Source organism: Erpetoichthys calabaricus, chromosome 16 (assembly GCF_900747795.2).
Source record: "Erpetoichthys calabaricus chromosome 16, fErpCal1.3, whole genome shotgun sequence".
Taxonomy (NCBI): domain Eukaryota; kingdom Metazoa; phylum Chordata; class Cladistia; order Polypteriformes; family Polypteridae; genus Erpetoichthys; species Erpetoichthys calabaricus.
Window position 1 is genome coordinate 75,935,866 of NC_041409.2, and position 23,085 is coordinate 75,958,950.

General features: G+C 41.5%; 1 protein-coding gene across 1 annotated transcript; it reads right to left on the minus strand.

Annotated features, from left to right (window-relative positions):
- Positions 1–1,632: 1,632 nt before the first annotated feature.
- Positions 1,633–21,847, minus strand: si:dkeyp-72h1.1 (uncharacterized protein LOC799956 homolog). Its single transcript, XM_028822331.2, has 4 exons — positions 21,709–21,847; positions 7,929–8,007; positions 7,366–7,546; positions 1,633–4,842 (listed from the first exon to the last, which is right to left on the minus strand). Exons 2-4 carry the CDS (start codon positions 8,004–8,006, stop codon positions 4,784–4,786), a joined length of 318 nt encoding a protein of 105 aa, XP_028678164.1. The 5' UTR covers position 8,007; positions 21,709–21,847; the 3' UTR covers positions 1,633–4,783.
- Positions 21,848–23,085: the final 1,238 nt, after the last annotated feature.

A 23,085-nucleotide genomic window follows, 5' to 3' on the forward strand; every position in this document is an offset into this window, starting at 1 on the left:
CCAAAGACTATGTGATGTTAGATGACTTTCGACTCAGTCATAGCCTTCATTTATATATTTTTAGCAAGTCAGAGGCAATTGGCAGCACACTCCCATGAAGCTAATCACCTAACGTAACATACCCAGCAACTTAGTCTAACTAGTCTGATAAAATCAAACATGTTTGATTTTGTGATTGGCTGTATTATCTGTCCTCTGAGTCTGTATCCTTGGTCTTTATGTTTCCCCTCGGGATTAATAAAATTTATGTAATCTAATCTAATCTAATGAGATCTGAAATCCAGCAAATGCCCATCCAGAAGCATAATGCATAGACTGTAGCAATGAGGAATAAGCTACATGTACCTGTATGTACTGAACCTTGCCAATAGAACAGTAGCTCGTCTTTCTTTTGTCTCGTGTTTTACATACTAAAACAGAAAGAAAATAAGAAAAAAGGGCTGAGACTGCAGCTGAACTCACAATACCTGTCATACCTTTGTATAATAGCGCCGCCTCCATCAGGCAACACGTGAGCTTTGGACCACAAAAACAGAGAGTCTCGTCTGTCACGTTTTACATACCATGACAGAATGTAAGAAAGTAGAAAGGGCAGAGGTTGCTGCTAAACTCGCCACAGCTGTTAAATACTTTGTGTAGCGCCAGCTCTGTCAGACAGCACACTATTGGTGGACACAACTGCACTTGAAAATCGGCACTCGGCCAGTAAAGTAGACATGGGCAGTGATTTTCAGTTGTTCAAGCTGATTTGGTCTAGTGATGTGATCAGCAACTGTGGTTAGCAAATCTTACATACCCCACAGCTAGAAGTCGCGTAATGTGACATTGGCCTTAGTTAACAAAGTTGCAGTCCTCCATAACCTGGAAGGATCAGACTCCCACAACACAGCTATTAACCTCTATGGTTTGGCAAAGAGTCGCACAATGTGAGAGTTGGCAGTCTGTGATCTTTTACATTCACTGTTTTATGTAGGCCTCTATTATATGCCAGGGTAAAACTTTGAAAACACAAACTTCCAACCTCTGTGACTTGGCAAATGTAGAGAATAGCAAATTTCACCATAGGTGCCTGTGATCTGGTGGATTCATCATTTTTAGGTAATAAAGCTAGAGGTGATTCTAATCTTCCTGGATCAGAATAATAAAATTGAGAGTAATTGTGATTTATCGGGATCAGAAATTTTGGTCACAGAACTTTGGGCATCTTTTATCTGACAATGCAGGATTAGGTAGATCCACAATTTAACTGTACACCTCTTTAAACTGACAGGACCAGGATCTTGGCTAATAAAGCGACAGGCATCTATGAACTGGAAAGAGCAAGTGCAAAAAGCAACAGTGAAGGTCTCTGTGAACTGGCAGATTTTGTCATGTGAGATCAACAACATGCACCATGTAGGAACCAGAATTAATAATAAACTGAAAACATCAAGATGTAGGACAGGACACAACAAGAGGAGGGTGAGAATTGATTCAGCAGGATCAGGTATTAGTCACCTTAGTAATTATTAGTCCGTTTCTGTGTGTCTGCCTTTAGGCTGCTATGCCCACCAGCTCTCCTTATAAACCTCACAAGTATTATCCTATAGAAATGAGCTTCCATCGTTAGCAAATGAAGAGACACCATTATGGTTTAATTGAGCACTCAAATTTAATACAGTATAAATGCTCTATTCTTCCCTTACATACATGGAAATTGAATCGCAGTGCTTGCAAATACCTGTTAACAGAAAACTAGACATTCTGTACCTTAGTAGCTCCAGAGCTCTAAATAAAGCACACTGCAGTTCCCACTCATACATATCCAACTTTGGATGCAAACTCTATTGTTTTTTTTTTTGTTTGTTTTGTTTCATTCACTTACAGCTACACAAAGAGAAAATGGAATCAGAAGGCACAAATTTAAACAAAAACACATCTGGGAGAAATCTGCAAATGGGATACTTTCACTAAAACATGACACATGGAAAGCAGACAAGGCCCTGTAGGTTCATGGGTATGGGGCAGAAGAGAGGAACTAGACGTGCTGACCAGTCACTCCTGAGCACCTGGCGTTCAGCCGTCCAGAATGCTCAAACAACCGGGTGGTGAGAAACCTGGTGGCCTGCGGGGTCTTGGCTTATTGTGCCTGGCCCACTGTAGCAGGGTGCCATCATGAAGTTGGCAAAACTTTGATCGAAACAACTAATGTGAGACATTTTGCTTTTTTTTTTTTAGTGGGGTGGGGGGGGGGCACATTTGTAAGGTTTAAAGTGAGCAAATTTACACACAAAAATAAAAACCTCTGGAAGGCAGCCCACTCATTCTTTCATTATTGCAGTTTTGCTCTCACAGAAGAGCTGATTGTTCATTTTTAAGCAATTCCAGAAATGCCTGACTTTGAACATTTCTCTGTAGGGTGGAGGAAAAACAAAGTTAACTCAGTGAACTTGTGCACCCTGTTTGGGAATATCTACTGTGCACACAGTACAGCGAGTTTAGAAATTGTACATTTGTGAGGCCTCCACGGAGAAAAGCTTGCGCTTCACTGTTCTCTGTTAAATATTAGAAGACTGGTGAAGAGACTGTGTCTAATGGAGGAGGGAGCCTGGCTTGTTTAAGTGTTCTGAGGCAGGCATTCAAAAAATTGATTGCTCTAGTAGCTGGAATTTGAAAATAAAGATGAGAAAATCTAATTAAAAATGTGTCAATGTGTGACGGTGGTGCGGTTATTTACTTAAGCAGGGTTCATTTGTGGAAAAAAGTAAAATTTACAGTAAAAACCTGTCAAATAAGGTTCAAAAATGGTAACAGTGCTTCCTGTGTTATGGTAATAATTTAGTAGAGGCCAAAAACTTCATGATAAACAAATGTAAACTTTTAACACCTCCAATTATTTTCTTATATAGTGCCTTTCTAGAGTGAATACCATTCTTAGGTGCCTCACAGGCAGAATATAAAACTGTTGTTTCCAAGTTCCTAAAGCTGTATTATACGCAGGTTAAGGGCTTTCGCTCGGGGTCACACAAAGAGTCAGCAGTGGGACTTGAAATGACAACCTTGTGTGGAAAGCTTTTACCACAAGTCCGCACCGCTCGCTGAATTCCTAGAAATGGTGTATTTCAAGGCAGCAGGAATCGGCTTAACGTCAGTGTAGGGGCAAACTGCTTAGCGTCACTAACTCGCCTCTCTAAAGAGACCTGGTGTGAATCCCCGCCAGTGAATATCTTTGTGGCATTTCATGTTCCCCCCACATCTTTTCCAGGGTTTTTCCTACCACTTCCCAAACAGATGCAAATTGTCAGTTCCAAATTAGCCGCTGTATGGACAAGTGTGCCCTGTGATGGATCGGCCTCTGCGTTCATGCTTGGTTTCTAGCTTGCTTCCGATAGTGCTAAGGCTTCACCTCTCAACAAATCTGAAAGTGGATTAAGCAAATTCAGTAACTGGAGAATGGATGGATGAATCAATGGAATGCATTGTATCACTGACTTAATAGAACTCAAAAATAAAAACTTACAATGGAGTAAAACCAAAGGCCTCAGGTTCAGTCACGACACAAAGATCAACAGTGGGATTAAACCTGCGTGGCTGTTGGCTTAGTTATTTCATTATGTTCATCTAGTTAGGCAGCCTAGGGCTCGTAACTGCCAAGTGACAATGCTGGGGTAAGTGGGCTCAGCAGTCAGTCAATGATAATTTGCTTCAGACTAATGTCTGAATGTGCATTTGTATTAAATGTTTATATTGACTCAAATTGTATCTCCTACTTAACCATATACAGTGTGGCCCACTGGTTAAGTTGCAGGAGTGTAACCCAAATGGTGCTCATTCGGCCCCCACCAGTGCACATTCAAACTACTGAACAATGCCTGTAAAGCCCCTGCCATGGTACTCAGTATGAAAAAGGCACAACAGAAAAGAAACTTTGTTTTTTTAACATCATTCTAGAAGAATACTACCCCTGCCTGAAAGCACCAGAGTCTGTGTGGAATCTGCACATTTTCCCTGTGTTGCAGTTTCCTCCCACATCCCAAATGTGTACCTGATGAGCTGAATGGCGCTTGGTTGGCCTTTTGTGGATGTGTGCGTGAGTATGCATGGCATCCCATTCAACACAGGACCCCGTATTGTGCTAGGACAGGCTGTGGCTCCCCTTATCCCAGAAGTGAAATAAGTGGATTTGTAAAATGCATGGATATGTGTGGTTTTTTTTAGGTATAAACTACTGGAAACCCTCAGCTGTTACTTTTGAACCATAAATCCTACTTTTTTTTTTTTTTTTTTTACAGAGTGCGACTGCATTAAGGGAACTCAAGTGGCATGCAAAAATGTATGAATGTGGACACAGAGCCAAGGTAAGCGGGGGACACAATTCACACTGAACCTTTGTTAAGCAGATCACAAATGTGGGGAAATCTGGCTCAGATTAAAAAGGCTTTTGATTCCCCTTACTGGCCTTCCCATCCTGCCGTCTACTTACTCTGTGGAGCTAAGATGTTAAAAAAGAGTTTTTAACTGAATACCCGATAGGTGCCTAAACTGCTCCTCCAAGTCCTCCACACAGAGAGAGAGAAAAACCAGAGAGGTAGGGAAAAGGCGCAGAAACAAAAAAGGAAGCAGAGCCCAGAGTCCTAGGATACACACACGTTTTCCGTGCTAACCGCCAAGTTTGGCACACATGAGCTATGTGACACAGTCTGTGAAACACTGCAGAAGCTTCAGGGCTCCGTGGAAACGAGAGTGGTACCACGCCGCCTGCCAGCTGACATTCACAGTGAGAGTCGAGTGGTCGTTCCTCGCCTCAGTTGGATTCGTCTTGGTGGCCCTGATCTATGCCTGCATCAGGCTGGGCAGTGCAATCTGGAAAGGAGGAGACAGAGAGATAGATACTCATTTAGTCTGGGGAGGAGATGCTCAAGCAGCCAAACTTTTGGAGTCCCTAGTTCAGATTCCCATTAAAATAAAGGCACTCAGACCAAAAACAATATATCAGAGGAAGTAGCATTGGACTATCTAGGACCCCGGGTCTCCTACGTATCTGGCCTGTTGGTAGAAATCTTGGCACTGACTGGCTAACCGCACCCAGAAAAGATTAACTATGAGGATCAAATGGTGAACATGGGCATGAGAGCCCACTATACTTCTTCCACCCATGACTAGCAGCATACCACAGGTGTGCTTCATATTTCCCCTTCAAACAGGCCTATGTGCCATTTCTAAATTAGCTAAGTTACCCTAACCATGTAAAACCAAAGAATAAAGGCTAGTCAGCTAGTGTTCAAGAAATTTCCTGAGTGAGTGACAATGACAATGGTGCACACACAAGAACACAAGACATGACTCATACTCTGTCTTAACATCACCCTCATGTTCACAAGCCTTTGTCTTTGTCATCCTCGGAGTCCTCATCCTCTCTAATCATCCACATTACTCTCTTCCTCATCACCCTATTCTTCATTGCTTATAATTATCACCATCACCCCTTGTTCTTTACCTTCCCCTTCATCTTCACTCCACTCTTCATTCAATCTAATCACTTGTGTCACCCTTGTTTTCATCTGGTTCCAATTTATCATAATCCCCTCATCAATAACCATGAAAACAACTTTTGCTTCATCTTCACCATATTCTTTGACACCTCAAATCACCAACATCACTGGCTTCATCTCACTCTTCTTCGTCACTTATCAACATTGTATTCTTTACATTTACCCAGTGCTTCATTGCCTACCATCAGTAGCATCACCTTCTTTGTCTCCTTTCTCACATTACCGTTTTTTCTTCATTAGTTCCAATCATCAATATTGTTCTCTACATCATCATCATCATAGTCTTCATTGCCTATAATCATTAAAATCACTCCTCCTTTATCTTCCACTTCATCATATCCTCCAACAACTCAAATTCCACCAGAGGGGGTAAACGTTGAACATTATTCAAGTTATTGTCTGTTTTTTACCTGCATTTTTTATTACTCTTTAATTTAATATTTTTTGCTGCTGGAGTATGTGAATTTCCCCCTGGGATTAATAAAGTATCTATCTATCTATCTATCTACTAGCAATGCCTTCTTCATCTCCTTCCTCAGTATCATTACCCTGTTTTTCTTCCATAAGCTCAGTCACAAACATCTTCATCAGTACCTTATTCGTCATCAAACCTAATCATTGGCCCTTCATCATCTTTATAGTTTTAGTTGTCTGCAATCATGAAAATTGTTCCTTCTTTACCTTCCTCTCCATTATCACCATATTTTTCAACAACTCAAAGCATCAGCAATACCTTCTTCATCCTCTTTAAAATCATCATAGCCCAATTCTTCATACACTCACACTCATCTTCATCACCTTTCACTTCCTTGTCACTATACTCTTCCAGGTTTCTTCTCTAACAGCACACTCATCTTCATCACAGCTCCCTTTTGCATGACCTCTAATCACTAATTCTACATTTACCTTTATACTCTTTCTCTATGATCACCATATTCTTCATTGCCTTAAATCATCTTCCTGCCTCCCATTGCTTACACTCAAAAACATCATCCTCTTCTTCATCATGCCATTTATCAATGGCTAATCACTGTCCTCACTTTATAAGCAACCAGTTCTTTGTTAGCTGACATCACTCACCTCAGTTTCTTCATCGTCTTCATCTTCACACCTTCTGATTTTAAATGTAATACTCCTTAGTATTGCCCAAATATAAATCTGTTCCAACTGCAAACATCACCTTCCTTCCTCTTTTCAACATTCCCCTTAATTGTCAATCTTCTTTTTCACCAACACCTTATTCTTCATCATAAGTATTCAATTACAGATATCGCCTTCCTCTTCATCATCGTATTAATCATTATTTCTAATTGACCCTCCTTTTCATCATATTTATGCTAATCATCTCCTTTAGTCTTCATGTGATCTAGTTGCCCAAATCTCTGTCTTCGTCACCACCATCTTAGTTAATTTTAGCTCTAATCACCAACATTAGACCTCTTCATCGTCAAGCTACTTTTCATCAGCTCCATTCATCCACATCACCCTAATTCTAAATACTCATTCGTCTGCCAGGTTAACCTTCCTCTTCATCATTACTATAGAAGCCATCATTCCATCACTCCATCTTTCCTTCTTATTATCACCAAATCTTCATCAGAATGGCTGCATACACCCCTCCCCAACTGTGATCAACTCAGCCAGCCAACATTGTCCTCCTGTTTGTCATCTTTAAGTTTGAAACAACCTCAACGTGTCCTCTTCCTCTTTTTTTTTTTTTTTAATAAACCTTGACCTAAGAGCCTCTGTTTTCTTCATGACCATTTTTTTGCTGAACTTTTCTATTCTTCTTTGTCTCACTTTCTTGCCTGCATCCAGCCCTGAAGGTACTCACCTGCTCTAGTCTCTCTGGGGTGGCTCTGGTCTCCACCACTTTTGTTTTCTGCAGAGCTCACATCGTCAGGAGGCCAGCGCAGCTCCCCACTCTCTACGTCTCCACTCTCTGTTGGCTCCACCACTATCGAGGGAAGGCGTTTGGACAGCTTGGGATAGCGCTCATGGGTGTCTGGGAATATCTGGAGAAGACGATACAGTTTGATCAGCAGGGAGTGGCGTGCATGTAGTAAACTGAAGTGGCACAATTCCTAAGGGGTGGCCCTAAGGATTGTACTGCTGAGGCTAACTGCCCCTCTGTAGTCTAGATGGCATAAATGCAGACCTTGAGGTGGCAGATATATGCCGATAGGGAGGACCCCCACGGCTATGTGCGTACCCACCAAGTACTCATATCACACTTTCCATATGGCTAAGGACAAAAAAATACAAGTGAAGGTTGGCACTTGCATCTTGATTACATATCTAAACAGATATTTAAAATACATCTTGTGACTTATTCATATCAAACACTGTTTGCCTCATTCACCTTTAGTTAATTTTCATAAACAAAATAAGCAGCACCTGAAAGGAAATCCCGTGTTCCTCTGAGGTGGCAGCTGCTTCCATGACCGGCTCACATGTGTTGAGGACCTCATTCATCCTGTAAAAGGAAAAACACTGGGTTGTGTTAACTGGCATGTGCTCAGAAGGTAAACACTGCGGGTTTGGTTACCCCTTCCAGTCCTTGGCACTGTTCATCTAATATCTACAGTTGCAACTAGCACTAGCTGTGCTGCTGTGGAATCAAGCACTCTGGTACAAAATAAAGCATTGAGTTTTGTCAGCCCAAGTCAGTCCTTTCGGCACAAATTACAGGAGGTAGATTAAGGCCCTTAAACTCTTGAAATGGCCTGGACAAAATACACCCAGGTGCCCTCCTCTATAGCAAAAATAGATTATACCTGAACCAAGATTTTAACAATCCCACTGAAAAATCCCAAGACAATTGTATTATTTTATATAGTGACTTTCTTGAGTAAACATTCAGACATCCATTATTAACCCTCCTTAACCCAGTTCAAGGTAACAGAGGCCAGAGTCTATCTTTGGTGATCATGAGCAAAGCCTCAACCCAACCCTAGCACTGATGCCTGTCCATTGCAGTGCAGCCCATGCTAAAATATTTGCGTAGAGTTGCTCAGCAAGACAATAAATGGGATTGAACTGTTACTCTTGAGACCTGTAGTCCAGCTCCCTAACCAGCAGCGCACACTGCCACTGACCTTCACAGTTTTGCCCTAAAGCTCTCAATGCAAAGCCTGCCTTTTGTACGGTGTAGGCAACAGCTGTTTAAATAAAAAAAAAGTTGAGAACTTTACACTCTACATAGAAGCTTGTTTCTTTGTGCAAATATTGAACCTTGCTATGGTGCTGTAGATTACTTTTCTGGTTAGCCCTGGTGCTGGGTCCCATGTCCAAGATAACCTTCAGTTAGAAACTGGAAAGTGCAGAGGTGCACGCAGCAAGTGCTATGTCTGAAAGCTCCAAGCATACAGTGCTGCCAAAGTGAAAGCCAAGGTAATGGAGACAACATGGCTTCAGGACTGAGGTGCCAGGCTGTGTAGACCAAGTTATGCCAAGACTTGGCAGACTCCTATTTCCTTGAGACACTTGCCACCTGTAGCTGTCACCAGTCGTATTATCTGGCACCTCCGTCAGCTGTACAAAGAACTGGTAAGGAGATGATGGGCACCCGTTCTCTGCCACAGGTGGTGAAGCAGTGCCATCCCTTGTGGCTACAGTGGTAAAGAAATAAAATCTGATGCCTTCTGTTCAGTCAGACGCCACCCTGTCTGCCAAATGTTCAGTGCTGTTTGGGTTTCCCTAATAGTTAAGCCCGGAGCAGACTGTGTGTACGATCCAATTATTTAACCTTCAACGCAAGATAAGCAAGCAGCCGTGACGTGACAGGCATGTGAGTGTAAAGGTTTTCAAAAGAGCAGCTTCACACATTCAAATTCACAAGATGTTTTACTGGCATGACTAGTGGCATTGTCAAAGCATTAGAAGGGAAAACTGATACATAATGAAGAAGGGGAGTGAGCTGATAGATAGATAGATAGATAGATAGATAGATAGATAGATAGATAGATAGATAGATAGATAGATAGATAGATAGATAGATAGATAGATAGATAGATAGATAGATAGATAGATAGATAGATAGATAGATAGATAGATAGATAGATAGATAGATAGATAGATAGATAGATAGATAGATAGATAGATAGATAGATAGATAGATAGATAGATATGAAAAGCATTGCTTGTCAAGGAACTATAATAATACATATGGCACTCACTATGTAAAATGGACCATTAGGAAAATATGAGAGGCACTAGTTCTAGGTGGTAGAACGTAGATAGAAACAAAGCTATGAAAGCACAATATAGCAAACAGATTGAAACAACAGTATATAACACAGATATGTATGAAAGTAACTATATAAGATAGATATGAAAAGCACTTTATAAAACAAGGGCAGCACGGTGGCCCAGTGATAGCGCTGCTGCCTTGCAGTAAGGAGACTGAGGTTCACGTCCTGGGTCTTCCTGTGTTGAGTTTTTATGTTCTGTGTCCACGTGGGTTTCCTCAAGGTACTCTGGTTTGCTTTTATTGTACAAACACATGCATTTTAGGTGGACTGGTGATGCTAAACTGGCCATAGTGTGTGTGTGTGTGTGTGTGTTCTCCCAGTGATGGACTGGCACCCTGTCCAGAGTTTGCTCCTGCCTTTCACCCTGTGCTAGCTAAGAGAGGCTCCAGCACCCCCCTCAACCCTTTTCAGGACTAAGCTGGTTAGAAAATAACTAAGTATATGAAATAATCAGAAAAGGCATGATATAACAGCTAGGTAGCACATATCTCTGACAGAGCTAGTTAAAGCCGACTTCTTTTTAGTCCCCTAACTGTCCAGTATACTCAAATACTGCTTATCACATTCCCATAATTCTTTTTCTTCTGCATTTCTTTAGTAGTTAACTCTGATTGGTTGTTCAGGCTGCTCAGAGACTTTTCTGTTTCAGGATCAGTTTCCTCCAGCTCTGTTTTCTCACTTGAGCTGTAGACATTGGAATTTCTGATCCTGTGTCTGGTCCAGTCAACTTTATTGGAGGTGTATGCACAGCTTCAATATCCTTTTCTGGTTGTTAAGGTGAAGTGAATAGTAACACTTCCCCTTTCTCTATTCTGTATTAGACATTTTCTACTGCTCTAGACCTTGTAGAATGCAGTTATGTGATGCTTATATTGAGATTGATTAGATGGTAGTAAGGCACACTAGACTGAATTATGCTAAAATGTACCATCTGAACACAGCCGTTGTTCCAGTGACACACGCAGCTCATATTTTTATAATGACCGAAGTCAGGTGGTCATACAGCACTAGATATTCTGGTTTAGACTGAGACGCAAAGGTCATCAAAGCTGGGCTTAAATTAAAATTAAAAAATCTGAATTAAATGTAGTTTTGCAAATTTCTTGATATTGAGAAGTTGTTTCTTGTTTCCCCTCTACCGGCAGATAAACGTGTCTATGCCAGTTGGTGTGCTGGTCCTTTTTGACTGGTGTTCAATACTAGTTTGATGTAGTTTGGTTGCTTTGTTTTCCCCATTAAGGTCATAATTTAGTCTTTATTTACCTGGTATCATAGGTCTCAAAAATATCCCAAACCGTTATTTAGTAAAGATTTGAGGAGTTCAGGAGATCTGACATAAAGTTATGAGGAGTGACTAAGATTTGAAAAAGAAGTAGAGTTTGCAACACACCATTCTTCGTCCTGACATAATATAAGAAGATAAGAAGAGGATGAGAATGGAGCATAAGGCCAGTGCCAGCTATAGGTAATATAACATCCCTACGCATTTAGTTACTTACTTTATATAACCTAACTTAAAAGGGCCAAGAACAAAGTGCTGTCAGAATTCAAAACTTTACCCACACATTATTACCTGAACCCACATACTCAATACATTATTAAAAGGAACCGGAACCTGTACTATTCAGGCCACTCTGGACACATGGCAGGGACTAATCCTGAATGAAAGAAAAGGGTCTAATTGCAGCCTGCAATACCTATGATGTAGGTCAGGTAATGCCCACAACATCAGTCACAAAACGCCCTTTGCGTCAGGTAACCCTCCCACAACCCTAATCTTAACTATAGTGTAACGGGGTTCTAATGTTAACCATATTCTAATGCGACGAGTGTTATGTGAGAGACGTTGAGGGCATTACATGACTGACCTCATAGGTACTGCGGTCTGCAATTGCACTCTGTTGGAATGAAATGCCAGTCTGTAGCAGGGTTCAGTCACCCACACAGCCATGACACATCAATGATAGCAGGCCGAGTTAGAGTCATCAGTTAAATAAAGCAATAAACAACCTTTGTTTAATATAGTGCCTTTCCATAGCATATAACTTCACGGGTACAGATACATAGTTCCAATGTGTACCTGTGTTTGTTAACAGTAAAGGCATAGACAGGTTTAAATGGCCAGCCTTTCATGGGATACCAGTCTATCTCAGGGGACACTCACACCGAGGCAGCTTAGACCTGCCAACAAATTTAACTTTGGGATGCGGGGAGAAAAATGGAGCACCCAAGAGCAAATCAATATAGACAAGAGGAGGACAAGCAGACAGCACACACACACACACACACACACACAGTGGCCAGGCCAGATTTCAAGTCCAGCCCGGAGCTGTTGAGATGGCGGTGCTCATGGCTGTGCCGTGGTGCTGCTTAAGTTCACGGCTAATTTACTGATGTCATCCCTCTGGAAAATCCTATTTCTCAATGTGCCAGTGTCACCATTTGAAAAATGTGCATACTAATTCCCTCTGAATAATTTATATTAGCACACCTTAAATGAAATGGGTAATAGAACATTACCCAACCGGCAAGATGGTTTAGAAGATCAGTATTCACATTTTGTTCAAAAGTACGCAAGACCATGACCATTAAAAAACATAGAAAAAAGCTGTTGTCCAGCAGTTAAAAAACGATGCATGGGGCTTATTGCTTATCAGTGAAAATACTCAGAACAAGTGCTGCTTAATAGTAAAAGGAGAGGAAACAATAGCCCATCAAAAATTGAGAATATGGTGGCTGCTGTCCATCAACATGAAGTAGAGATCACAAAGTGCAGGAAGGATGACCACCATCCATCAGTAAAAACTGGCAGGGTGGACTGCTGTCCTTCAATAAAACTACAGTTTGGTCATTAGTATATAATATAAAATTACAGATGAGGGCACTTTTACCCACCAGATTGAAGACAGTCAGCTGCTATCATTAATAAAATACACAGGAGGAGTACTGTCCTACAGAACTGTAGGAAGGGATGCTGTCCTTCTGTAAAAATACAAAGTACCAGCAATAGAAAGCGAGAAATGAATTCCACCACTTAAAAGACAGAGGCGTATGGCCTTCTAACGAACAATAAAGCAAATGAAAAGGCAGCTGTCCATCAAGATGGATATAAAGGGTGAGGGGGCTGTCGTCCATGCAAAAAAGCACAAAGGAAGGACTGCTGTACAACAATAAAATACAGTCAGGGATGGTGGGCTGCTGTCCATCATTACAAATGAAAAAGGGGGTGGCTGTCAGTCAAGAGTGAGAAGAGGGGTGCTGTCCTCCAAGGGGCTAGCCATCCTTTAAAAAATGCAAGAAGGGACAACAGCTGCGCACAAGGAAAAATGGAGGGGACAAGTCTGGGGCTGAAGTGTCAATTAGTCCTACAGAATGTTCCAGGTATGCTTAATTTAACAACACCTTGTCAGTTCAAATGTCTTCCTAGGTGTTGTGCACCACAGCATTTGAAATCCGTAGAAAATTACAAATTAAAAATATGGCACTGTGTAGGTTTTGTGTAATTGCAAATTAGGATGAACTTAGTAGACTGAGCTTGGCAGGTCTCATCTATAAATTAGGCTAAAGTGAAGTGAGAGCTCAAATCTGCTTAGCAATTGACCTTACAAGAATAAAGATAAATAGATAGGAAAGGCACTATATTACAGGTAAATATAAAGATACAACAGACACTATGAAGATAGATAGATAGATAGATTAGTATGCCATCTCTAATGGACATTTCTCATCATAATCACAAGATTATCTGTCCAGCTGTTTGGCAGTGGCCGTTTGATATTTAATTTAAATTTTCAAAAAAAGGGTTTCCCATGGGGAAAAAATAACCAAACTTGAAACAAGACTGCATTTGCGGTTACCTTACGACTTCTCCCACGACTCGCTGATTTATTTCGCCGCAATCAGTATTTTCGCATCGCTGTCAAGTCCATGTCAGAGGTGTCAACACCTTTGGGTGTTGGGGAGACACCGAAAGAGTGAGAATTCTGTGAGAACGGAAAGGCAATATGGGGAAATCTTTGCGTTTAATTGTGATCTGCGGGAATTCGTTTTCTATTTGCACTTTTGCCTTGCAACAAACCTTTAAGAAAACCCACCGCTAAAATATGATTCATCTCTCATTTTTATTTTTTTCTTTGTCTGTCCATGACAGACATTCTAATGTACATGTGATCTGTACCCTCCAAAATTCCTTGAAATGCGAGGATGTGTTGTGCCTTTCGTGGGTTCTTTCCCGTGTAGATTTCAGAATCGAATTGCACACTTTGTCAGCTCCCGGAGGAAATCGCAGACGCCCGTGAATTCTGCCAAACACATCAATACACCCCCGATCATTCTGCTCTTCTCGCATTATAAAAGCGCTTTGAGGACCCCAATATAATTTATCCATCTTCCTTAAAGTGTCCAAACCCGGAGCCCAGAGTGTGGAGCCGAATGCCTTAAACCCTCTCAGTCATGTCGTGAGTGCAGTCGGAGCGCACTTTAAAGACCCTCGATCTCATTTGCTGCCTGGCCGTATGGAAGAACACTTCGCACTCTAGGAATCCCGATGTATTCCTGTATATCCCAGTGTGCACCGGTCACCCGTCCGCTGTACTCTTACCTTTGTCAGCTTGTTCCCTGAAGACTGGTTAGCTTCAGAGCTCCGCGAAAAGCCGGCGATTTGTCCGCTTCGGAGTGAGAAAGAGCGCGCCGGTTAGTCAAGATGCGGCTCGAGCGCCTCTCTCTCTCTCTCACACACACACACTCACGCGCGCGCACGCTCGCTCTTTCTCTCCCTCCCTCCGTCCTTCTTTCTCTCTCCACCTGATCAGAGGAATCATGAATTGCAAACAAATCACCCAACAGGTTGGATGGAAACATTACATCACGAGTGAGCTGCCTGCCACAAAAGGGGAATCAGGCATGCGGTATCTGAACTGCTTCTCCATACAGGCATAAAAAGGTTTAGTAGCGCCCCCGTAGCGAAGCTCTGGGACAATGGGTTCTACACAGCATCCTTAAAATAGACGGTTCGCTTTTGTGCTCCGATTGCCCCTGTGAGTATCTGAGTCAGGTTTTTTCAGACATAAAGTAACAGTCGTGTAGTGTGTTTCATTTCGGTCGGTCTAAATGAAGGGCCTTTGACATACAGTATACCCAATGTAGTGTCTGTTTATTTAATATGGTGCTTTTCAGATCTCTGTATCAATGTATCTTCTACAGGGCCCTGAAAAAGTATTTGTCCCCATCCTTATTTTCTCACCACATTTTTGACTATGCTTCAGGTCTAGAACCACCAAAATCTATTATTATATAAGGAACACCTGAATGAACAAACAACACTTTTTTAAAACTTACTTCATTTATCTAATAAACAGTGATATCCAACACCAGCTGGTGTGTGAAAAAGTAATTGCCCTCTAGGTAAATTAACCCAGTTAAAGGGACAATTAGTGTCAGCTGAGTGAATATTGTTAGGTGTAATTACAGCCAGCCCTGCTCAGCATAAACCTCTCTTAACATCAGAGTCAAGTTGACCAGACACTCAACAAGCACATGATGCCATGATAATGAGGCCATATTGACCGTGGACCCCCAGAGGTGCATTTCCTCCAGGGATGCTGCTGACTAGAGTGTTTGTTTTCCTCCCCTCTGTTATCAAGTGGCGATAGTTCAAAAATTAATCAATGTACAAATAATTATTGGGCTCCATTTATTTAGATCAGTGTCAAACCACTGTGTGTTTAAACAAATCTGTGTCTTTATGTGAACTAATTCTGTATTTCAAAATTTGTAAAATTTATATTTGCAATTTACATGAGAACCACACTCGGCTAGCACGCAGGGAAAAGCATTATACAAAAATAAACTAAAGTGAATTGAATTAAATAGACTCCCTTAAAAGATCAGAACAATATTTGACATCTATCAGAGTGGAGAGGGCTACAGAGCCATTTCTAAGGTTCTGGGATGCCACTGGACATGCCATTATCCAAAGATAATGCTTGAAACAGCAGTGAATATTGCCAGTAGTGGCCAGCCTGCCAGAATTCAAAACCAACAAGTAAAATTGTCCAGGAAGTTGCAAAAGATCCTCCCGAAAATCAAAAGAACTACCGAGTTAATTTTCCTCAGCAAAGATCAGTTTCCATGAATTCCTTTGGGCAAAAATGGGCTTCACTGCAAAATAGAAAGGCAGCAACCTCTGAAGTTCTCAGATGGTCACCAGGCTTCTTGTGAGAATGATCTATGGACAGATGGGACAAAAGTGGACCTTTTTGGATGACATGGATCCCAGTATGACCAGTGTAAAGCAAGCACAGCATGTCAGTGTGATGGTGAGGGGATTCTTGACTGTCTTCAGATCTGGACGACTTGCCATAACTGAAGAAGCCATGAAATCCATTCTTTCATGGAAATTCCCAGTTTCCTTTACCTCTCACCACATGTTACATTGCATTTGCTTATTTGGCTGACACCTTTATCCAAGGAGACTTACATCATTTATTTCTTTTTATTTTTCCAGTTGAAGCCCAGGCAGGTCAAGTGACTGGCACAGGGTCACACAGTGTCAGTAGCGATATTTGAACTCACAACCTCAGGGTATGAAGTCCAAAGTCTTAACCACTGCACCACGTACAGTATGTACCCCTGAGGCGACACTGGCTAATTGGGATAAAGTTTCAGAAAGCTTCAAGGAATTTTCCCTTATTGTTCCCTTTCTCTTACTGTCAGTTACTGTAATTGCACTCTCTGCTGCCGTGTGTGCTTATTGATTTACCGCCCAGTGTCTTGTCTGCTGCACTATATGTTGTATTGTGTTATATGTTGTATACACTATCTTGTCATATTATATGTTGTTTGTTTTGCACTGTGGTCCTGAAGGTACGCAGTTTCGTCCCACCCTGTACTTCAACTTGATGAGATGACAACAAAAAGACACTTGAACTTGAACTTGAACTTGTAATAATAAGGAACGATGGGAAAAGGATCTCTTGCTTTAAAGCTCCCTGAAGAAATGGAACTCAGCCATTCATTGTACATGTTCTGGTTCAATACGTGCCAAACACACCCTAATTCAACAAAAGCGTTTTCATCGATCACTTAAAGTTTATTTAAAATGTACTGAGCGCAAGATCCAACTTGTGAGTGTTGCCATCAAGCACCTCCATTACACTTTTAAACACTTAAAATCATTTTGGTCTAATTTGTTTGCAGAGCTCTTGGTTAGCCTTGGATTTAAAGTAACATATTAACCTCGATATTTGGGCCACTACTAGGGTGGTTTAAAGTGTAATATCGTATATCACAAAGTTGCCAAGTAGACTTGCCTTATTTCAATTGCAAAAATCTTAATGCACCTTCCTCTAACTGGGCGGGAGAGCAATGAAAATTTTAAATTGGAAAAAATCAAATCTCCTCACAAGGATCTTCGTAAACCTTTTTCACAAAACGGTAAGAACTCATTAATATAATTCTAAAATAAGCAGGTCGGCCCTGTGGTTATTATTTTTTTTTTAACTTTACTTTACTTTAGGTGGCACTCTCTATTCGTGCTGCTCTCTTTTTGCTTTATGGATGGTGGCTGGATGTTGATTTGTTTTTATTGCTTTTGTGGCACCCTGTAGTCTTTCTTATATTAATCGTATTTGTTTGATTGGGTTATACTCTGTAGGAATGTTTTCTTTTCAAAAAATTGAAAAAAAAAATTCTTAAGTAGAATGTCTACTCATCTGTCTGTGACTGGAAAGCTAAAACATACAGCAGATTCAGAAATATTCAATCTCCTTCACTTTCTGCACACTTCATTGCGTTTGGAGTCATTGCATAGACAGGTGAAACAAGCGGTTATTTGTGTGAGGGGTGTGAGGGGTGGCCCGGCTTCTTACCCGGCCTGGACACTCTTGGAATGGAAAGACAGGGGGAGAGAACGTGCATGAGGTGTTATCTTCCCTGGAGTGCTAGATGGCAGCGAGCCCAGGCTTGGATCCCTGTGAGGGTGCATGCTGGGTATTGTAGTCCCAGGGAACAGCTTTGCTGGGGGCAGCCAGGGGGAGCTGTGTGATTTGGGAGTCCCTTGTTCCTTGGGGCTTCAACTTCCCCTGGAAGTGCTTCGGAGCTGCAGCATCAAATCATCTGAAGCACTCCCTGGGGATTAGATAAAAGGAGCTGCCTGCCTCACATTGACGAGCCACAGTCGGCTGGAGGTGGACGAAGTTTGAGAGGAGTACAGAAGGCCGTGAGGGACTGAAATAGAGAACAACAACATTTATTTATTTAGCACATTTTTATACAAATGATGTAGCTCAAAGTGCTTAAAGAAGTCAATTTATTGTGCTTTATTGTATTTGTGGTTGTGATAGCACACTGTAAAAAAATGTCAATAAATTTTACGGTAAAAATACTGTGAATGGTGAAAGTACCATACTTTTTCTGAAAAAAAGGAAAGTTATCTTATATTCTACTGCAAATTATCTGTATATCTTAAACAATGCATTTCATTATTTTTTACATCCAAGTTCAGTAAAATCGGAATTTTTCTACCTTCAAAATATGCTACATACCGTTTACTGACACATTTCGGTTACACTGAAAAAATCACTGTTAATTTTACAGCGAAGGTAAACAATTATAAAATGTAAAATGGTAAAGCGCTGTTTCAGTAACACCGAAGTTACGACATTTGCATAAGGAGACGCCCCCTTTTTAGCATATTGTTCCTGGTGAACTGCATACCTTTGCACAGTAGGAAAAAAAAACTTACACACTTAGCAGACTTATTTTTCCGTGCATGCTGAAGGTTTTTTGAGGTCATGGAAACTGATTTATGGTGGGGTTGTACACCTGCACACCACAAAAGCAAACTTTACTTCTCCACCAGACAATGTGCAAATCTTCTTTAAACATTGAGTTCTTTTCAATATATATAATTAAATGATACATGTTTGCTATTAGTTGTTGTTACTTTACCGTTGCACCATTTTCTAAAGGTCTAATGATTGGCAAATGTATTACAGTGATTGGATTATACAGTAGGTTACAGTTAAACGTTCATTTCTATTGTAATGCGTTGTGAACAGAGGCTAGGCCTAGGGCTGAGCAACCCCACGTAGAGCCGGTTACGTCAAACGCTGTTACCGCTATGTATGGACTGTATAAACTTGCGCACGAATTTAATAAGAATAACACCAGATTTTATCATTACAGTATTCGGCAAATTTTTTGCAAGATAAAACGCGGACTTTATCAAAATATAACTGGAGAATATAACTTGACAAATCCTCTCGAATGGGACACGTGGACCTCAAAAGCGGGGCCCCCTTAGGCGCAGGGCCTGGGGCGGTCCCCCACTTGCCACCCCAAACGCCGCTCTTGGTTGTAAAACAAAAACAGTTATTTATTATAAAGTTATACCATACACCTAAAAGTATTGTCACCTTCTCTTTTATGGCAAAAATCTGGCAACAACAACTGCCAGTTTTTTACTGTAAAGTTAACTTTTTCCTTTTTTTTTTTTTTTTTTACAGTGTGGTGAGAAACGCTTATAGAGAAGAGTTTGCCACAAATAAAGACTGTGCTTTGAACTTGTGTCCTAAGCCTGCTTGTGTTGTGTGTTTGGGGAGCTGGAGCGCCCCCTACTGTCCACAATGGGTAAATATTTTCTCACAGTAGTACAGTATTTGATAACAATGACAAGTGAAAGTGTTACCTTTTCACTGTGGTGCCTTTTGAATACTTACAGTAACGCATAAAGATTCACAAAAGCCAGCTCCATTACAGGCCTGACCCTGGACACTCTGGAAGCTGTTGCAGAAAAGAGGATGGTAGCAAAACTGGATACTAACAAGAACAGTCCCTCACATGCCCTCCAGGGGGCGTTTTCTTGGCATTAGTCTAGCCATAGGAGCGCCTCTGGGGATCTTCCTTCACACCGGCCACAAGCTATAGAAAGACAGTAAGACTCTGTCCACTCCAGTTATTTTAGCGTAATGTTTGTTTTATTGTGTGTTATATTGTATTTCGAGTCGTTACCTGTGTATTCGGTGATTTGCTGCGGTATGCATTTGAGTTTCCCCTTGGGGAATAATGAAGTATACCTAATCAAATCTATTATGGAATACAGCATTGTGTTAAAATGCACACACACACACATTTTGATTAGGCACTGCAAAAATGCATGTATAATGCTGCGTAACAAGACCTTAACAAAGACTTCTTTTTGCTCATAATAACACCTATAAAAAACATTAGTAAAATGGTCATTTTATTTTTGTAATACAACCTTCTAAAATAACCGATTTGGAATGATCAGAGGTGGCTTAAGAGTCACCTGTCTCTCTTGGTACTTCTGTATATGACCTGTGGATCCTTCATATTCTGCCACCCAGCACGGAGATGAATGACCAATTTACCGAAGCTTTGTAAGTATTATTAAGACCTAAACAAGGTTTTGTTACGGTCTTGTTACGTAACATTTTTGCAATACCAACACTAAAGTGTTACCCTTGTACCTGAGATTTTGATTGAAAACCTGAAAACACTCACTGTCTCAATATGTTTACAATGGAGGAAATCCGTAAGTGGTAAATACTGTTTCACAATACTGTACAATGTTACGGAATAGAAATAATAAAAAAAAAAAACCTGAGTGCCATTATGAACAATGCTGCACATCTTCTCATTGACACTCCAACACTGAGGACTTTTCATGCAATGAATTATCCAGAAGTGTGTCATGAAATCCTAAGGGGGCTCCTTTATACCAACAACAGTGCACCCTATAATGCCCCACTGTAACTGCAAAGTCAGAAGTTCTCTTTATTTTTGGTATGTGTATTCTGAATATAGCGTGTGTGTATATTTTTATTTATGTATTTATTTAAAGATCAAAAAAGCCAAATTTCCGTCATGGGGACAAATAAATAAAGTTCTATCTTGTCTATTTCTCTTATATAGTGCCTTACATGTCTGTTCTCTAGTATGTTACACATTTCCTTTCTCATTTATGTATCCATGTAACAGTCATGAACATTTGCATCCACCAAACTATTGCCACTGCTGATTTACTTTCTTTATGACATCCATTTAATGGCGCAACAGAACGTCCGTGTCCCGGCAGAACTGAGCTCCAGCACAGACACAGCTCAGGGCACAACATGCACACACACTCAACGTTGCCATTTCTTACCTTAATAACACGTCTTTGGAAGGTAACTGGGAGGAGTAAGCAGCCAAGAGAAACGTGCGTGTGAGGTGAACAGAACTCGAATGCTGGTTTGTGCAGTAACGGCGCTAACCACTGCGCCTCTGGACTGACATGATACGCGCTTCTGTTAATCATATTTCTTTGCCTTTTAATCCAAGAGGTTGTAGGGGGAAAAAGTGAGGCGCTGAAGCGAGTCTGTTGCATAATTTACTTTGTGAATTATTCATTTTTTGTTAACGGATCATGTTATTAATACATTTGGGTTCAAATCGCAGCCACTGACTCTCCTCTCGAGAGTTCCGACGTACTCTTTCCAGTCAGCTGGTTGAATTTGCATTGATCCATCCGTTCACGCCAGTGCAGGAAAGAAACCCCACACGAGCCCAATGACAACATGCCAACTGCACAAATACGCAAAATCTGCCGCAGTCGCACTGTTAACTGTCTGGACTGAAGATACAGCTTATGACGGTCGGGATGCCAATGGCGTGTTCACACAAAACCCTTCATGTTTACAAAGACAAATTCACGTCACAACTCGACTTTGAATGTATAAAACTGGGGTCTCCAGAGAATACACACGTGAGCACACAGAGGACATGTCGACTCCACGCAAAATGGCACCGGGGTCCGAGCGCTTTGGTCGACCACCTCTCTGCCTGCTCTCATCACCGGCGTGTCTGTCAGTAAACTCAATAACAAAGCGATTTAAAACGCCGATAATAATGGACATTCAAACCTGAATAGCGCATCTGCTGTCGACGAGCCGCGACTGGATGAGCTCGGCTGGGTGCAAGGCGATGACCTGCTGCCCACTGGCCGACACCGCTGCCGCACCACCTTTCGCGTCTCTGCTTTCAGTTCTTTCCATTGCTTTGCCTTCTTGTGAACTCTTCTCTGTTTTGTCTGGTGTTATTTAAATATTCATCTTGGCAACGTACCGCGTGTGACTCACTTTAAAACTTTAGCCTCTCATTACCAGGGATAAAAGAGCATTAGATTTCTCCTCCGTTAGCGCACCAAATGTGCCATCAGCTTCAGGAAAAATGAGCTAACCTCCTATCAATAATGAATAGGACAGTACGGATTGTAGCAAACCCCGGAATCTACCTTCTCTGTGACCCACAAAAAAATGGAATAAGGAGGTCAAACTGTACTCGCCGGTGACCCCCCGAAGGAAAGAAAAAAAAATGTGTGTTAAAAAGAAAGCGAGACAAGCGAATTATTAGCAAACGCGTCGTGCACAGTAGTTGCCGCTAGGGGGAGACAGAGACGAGCACCCGATCTCAAAGTCACTAAGGCGCTTCGAAAGGGCTGCTTAGAGGGAGATGAAAACAAACGGGCCAAGAAGACCCCAGAAATCTCTCTAAACTAAATAATAGAATGGATGACGTCAAGATAAAAACAATATACACTGATGACCAGATTTGTACCCCCCTTTTTTATTTTAGTTATGAAGTTGCGCGCAGAGATAATTCGCTGGCACATGCCATTTCTGTCACACAGTGCCAGTGTGTATTGCATTTTAGTAACGTTCAAAGAGCGATTTCATTGGACATGTTGGTGAAGTGAACAGAGGAGACGAGGAGGTGATGGGTAGGTATGGTGTCAAGGAGAGGAATGAAGAAGGTCAGAGGATAGTGGATTTTGCCAAAAGGATGGACATGGCTGTGGTGAATAAGTATTTTAAGAAGAGGGAGGAACATAGAGTGGAGGAAGATGCGCACAGGTAGATTACATCCTATGCAGAAGAGTCAGTCTGAAGAAGATTGAAGACTGCAAAGTGGTGGCAGGGGAAAGTGTAGTTAAGCAGCATAGGATGGTCGTCTGTAGTATGATGTTGGAGAGCAAGAAGAGTAAGAGAGTGAGGGCAGAGCCAAGGATCAAATGGTGGAAGTTGAAAAAGGAAGACTGCAAGTTTGAGTTTAGGGAGGAGGTGAGACAGGCACTGGGTGTCAGTGAAGAGTTACCAGACAGTTGGGCAACTACAGTAGATGTAGTAAGGGTGACAGCAAGAAGGGTGCTTGGCGTGACATCTGGAAAGAGGAAGGAGGAAAAGGAAACCTGGTGGTGGAATGAGGAAATACAGGAGAGTATACAGAGGAAGAGGATGGCG

Coding starts and splice junctions, on each gene's coding strand:
- si:dkeyp-72h1.1 (XM_028822331.2), bottom strand. CDS start 8,006: ATGAATGAGGTCCTCAACACATGTGAGCCGGTCATGGAAGCAGCTGCC. Junction 7,547..7,928: donor AACACGGGATTTCCTTTCAG/GTGCTGCTTATT, acceptor CGTCTTCTCCAG/ATATTCCCAGACACCCATGA. Junction 4,843..7,365: donor CCCCAGAGAGACTAGAGCAG/GTGAGTACCTTC, acceptor CCTCCTTTCCAG/ATTGCACTGCCCAGCCTGAT.